This window comes from Rhinoderma darwinii, chromosome 13 (assembly GCF_050947455.1).
Source record: "Rhinoderma darwinii isolate aRhiDar2 chromosome 13, aRhiDar2.hap1, whole genome shotgun sequence".
In the NCBI taxonomy this organism is placed as follows: domain Eukaryota; kingdom Metazoa; phylum Chordata; class Amphibia; order Anura; family Rhinodermatidae; genus Rhinoderma; species Rhinoderma darwinii.
Window position 1 is genome coordinate 8,258,471 of NC_134699.1, and position 3,733 is coordinate 8,262,203.

General features: G+C 40.1%; 1 protein-coding gene across 1 annotated transcript in view; it reads right to left on the reverse strand.

Annotated features, from left to right (window-relative positions):
* Positions 1-208: 208 nt before the first annotated feature.
* Positions 209-3,733, reverse strand: part of NPBWR2 (neuropeptides B and W receptor 2) — a 6,723-nt gene continuing 3,198 nt past the window's right edge. The window contains exon 2 of the mRNA XM_075846817.1: positions 209-2,627. Coding sequence (XP_075702932.1) covers positions 1,397-2,371 — 975 coding nt within the window. The 5' untranslated portion in view covers positions 2,372-2,627 and the 3' untranslated portion in view covers positions 209-1,396. The remainder of the gene's footprint in view (positions 2,628-3,733) is intronic.

Consider the following 3,733-nt stretch of genomic DNA (forward strand, 5'->3'; position numbering starts at 1 on the left):
CCCACACTCGTTATGTGCGCTTTGCAGATTTTTACATTTCATATTGGAGATCCATGATTCTATTAAAATATTTCTTAACCCTGGTGGCCTAAGCAGATCCTGCCTACTCATTGAAGATGTGGAGAAGATAGGATTGGACTCCACCAATCATTGAATTTTTTTTATTTTTTTTAAAGACTACATTCAGATTTTTGACATTTTACATCCATACAGTAATAATATCCGTACACTGGTTACATTCATTAGACCATAAACATCTGTCTCTTCGTGCAACAAAGAAATTGAAACTTTTTTGTATAAAGATAATTTTATTGGATGACTGCTACAAAAAATGGGCTGAGCTGCTCTGAACTGTTCATACATATGTTTCGAAACTATGGAATATGACAGAACTTCTGACTAAAACCAATGCCGTCCCTGCCTTTTAGTGAGACTTATCCAGTTACCCAATAATCATTCAAATTTTTTTTAGAACTGGTGGTTTAGTTGCCTGTAGTTTATAATCATTCTGTCTTTGCTGAAAGGGAAATCAGCTCTCAATGCATTGACTTTGTGCTAAGCTTTTGGTGGACTTTGGCTAGTACACAGCAGTCAATCTGAACAAGCAGATCTGCAACAATTAGGACTCTAATATAGTCTAAGATCCTCCTTTCTCATCAGAGTGACATGACGGGAATGATCCATGTCCTAATGGGGTGGAGCTAAAATGCATCCAACACGGAAGAAAAATATCAGGTAAGCATTATCTAAAGGTAGTGACTTACATAGAATTGTTTAGACCACAACAGGACGTCCACTGTAGTGAAATGATGATCACTATTATCCACCTTTGTGGTGTCCAAACCGAGAAAGCTGTCTCTACCCCTTTAGAGCTCCACATTGTGACGTCGTCAAGACACGAGCTAAGAGATCTACAACATTTGTCAGTAAAATAAGTTCAAAATCACCCTGTTTTAAGTTAGTCCTTGAGCCTCTTTCTCGGGGGAGCAGGTTATAAATGGGAGATGCCCCTATTCCTTTTGCCCATTTTTTTCACGAACTACTACAAGACAAAGTGTTAATGTTGAATAAAGATAAACATTGTAAACAGCTTTTTTTTAATTTATAACAACATCGGTTAGGGGATTGGTGGGAGATATAAAACAGGAGGGAATAGTTTAAACTATGTTTGTAACAGTTTTCTTTTGTATATTTGTCTGTGATATATTATTCAATTTTTTTTCTCTTCTGTTTAAAAAAACAAAATAAATGTAAAAAAAAATTTTTTTTTAAATAATCTTTAACAACTCGACAGGCAAGGCCGAGTTGAGGACTATTTACTGGGGACGACATTTTATTTTTGTGAGAAATGGTCTATAAGTTCAGGGAGGAACCAGACGCTAATGTCCTGCCAACCTCAAGTTGCTCTGCATTCCAGCAATTTCCGAAAGCTCTTCCTGAAACTGTCGTCTAGGAAAGCGTAAAGGAATGGATTGAGGCAGGAGTTGGCGTAGCTCAGGCTTGTGATGAAATAAGAGATTCCAATGACCAAAGAGGTCTCCTGCAAATCTGTAGTGAGTGATACGATGGTGGCCAAATGGAAAGGAGTCCAGCAGAATAGGCAAACCGCTACGACAACAAAGACCATAATGGTGACTCTCTTCTTGGCCTTATCCAAGGCTTTGCCATTGGAATTTAACCTCATGTTCCGGAGTTTGTACAACATGACCATGTACAAGATGCAGATGGTGGAAACCGGGAATGCAAATCCCAGGAACAGGGTATAGATACGACTCGCCTTAAACCATAGCTTTTCTGGTTTGGGAAAGTTCAATCCACAGCTCTTAAATTTCATGTCATCCATGTAAACTCCAGCAAAAACCGTGAAAGGCAACACAATGACAATCACCAAGACCCAAACTAGAATGCTGATTATCTTTGCCGCCCGGTAGGTGCGATAAGGCATTCTCTTCGACCTCACAGTAGCCAGAACCACTAGATACCGGTCTATACTCATGACGGTCAAGAAGAAGATGCTGGAAAATATGTTGTATAGATCTATAGACAAGATGACTTTACAGAGGACAACACCAAAGGGCCAATAGTGTAGCAGGATCTCTGCAATGTTGATGGGAAGAACAAGAGTGAACAAGTCATCTGCAATTGCCAGGTTCAGGATGAAGAGGTTGGTGACAGTCTTCATCTTGGGGGCTTTGAGAATGACATAGATGACAGCAGTGTTCCCAGTCAGCCCCACCACACAAATCACAGAGTAGATGACAGGGAGAATGATGTAAAAGTCAGGGGGCAGCTCATTGTTAACGATATGCGTATTAACATTACCAAGAATATAAGATAAGTTGGGAGGACTCAGCAGGGACACATTCTCCATGGCTCTCTGCTTCAAATCTCGTTAAAAGGACAGATGAGAAATAAAGTGAAGGCTCCACAGTTCATGGCTTTCCACATGTTGTAGCTTTTTGGTATATTAACCCATAGATGCAAGTATCCATCCACCAGCTAGTCATATCAAGGCACGCCAAGAACGTATACATATTGTGTGGGAGCGGATACCGTGAAATATGCTGAGCTTCTGGGAAAGCGTCAGATATGACTGAACGTCCTGAGGGTGATAATCTGTTCAGCTTCTGAAAGCAAAGCGAAGCAAAAAATAAAATAAAACTCAGACAAGATAAAAGGATTGAAACAATTAAATTATTTTTTTTTTGATCAGCAGAGGATGCCTACAGAAAAAAAAATGAGGATATAAAACCAAAAAAGCATGTACATATGTCTGTAACAATGGAAGTATACGGTGTGAGAAGAAGAAATATAGATAATTAAAGCAAAAACAACAAAAAATGGAATGCCCCATAGAACAAACAATCAAGCATTGCTGAAGTTAAAGGGGTTATCCGAGAAACTTTCCTGCTGATATTGAGTTTAGCTCGGATAAAAGATCAAAGATCAACTATGTAATTTACTTACTTTTAGAATAGTGCTAGATGCGGCACGTGACCTGTGATGTAATCTATGGTTCTTGCTCTAGTGACATGCCGTATACCTACCCTATGGCGAAGGATCCGCTAACCCCTCACCAGTATATGAGACGTCACTTGTGAGGTGACAAACTGGGGGCTTGTGAATTTAGCAGCAGGGAACATGCATGCGTGGTCCCCACTGTACTCTGTACAGAAATGCGCCTTACATCCGTGTCTGGTGGAGATGCAGCCCCGCAATGTAAACAAACGTGCGCAATGGGGATGCAGACAGTGGCTGCAAAGTAATTATAATTCTAGGGTAGGAACATGTTTTTTTTTTATCCAGTACAAATCTAATTTCAGTGGTTTTTATTTTTTTTATGAACCCCTTTAACTGCAATCTCCCTTCTGCATCCAAAGTCATACTCACCGGGGTCCAGGAAGTTGAGATCTATGTGAGTATGTTTGGTAGGGTCCAAGAAAAAGGTTGCTGGTTGGTAGTTTTCTCTGACAAACAAAATAGTGACTCTGCAGGATCTATTCGGACTCCTTGACCATATAGATCTAAGTAAGAAACTTACTGGTAACCATCCCTTTCCCTGTAAGAGGAAGCTGCCAAACAACACCATAGATCTCAGTTTCCTGGACTCTCGTGAGTTTGACATGGACGCGTGATGGACAGAGAGCTTAGAGGTACCTGAAATCACTCCATGGTATCCTGGGGTCCTAATAAGCTGGTTAGGGGTTTCACAGCAAGACGTCACTATTATATT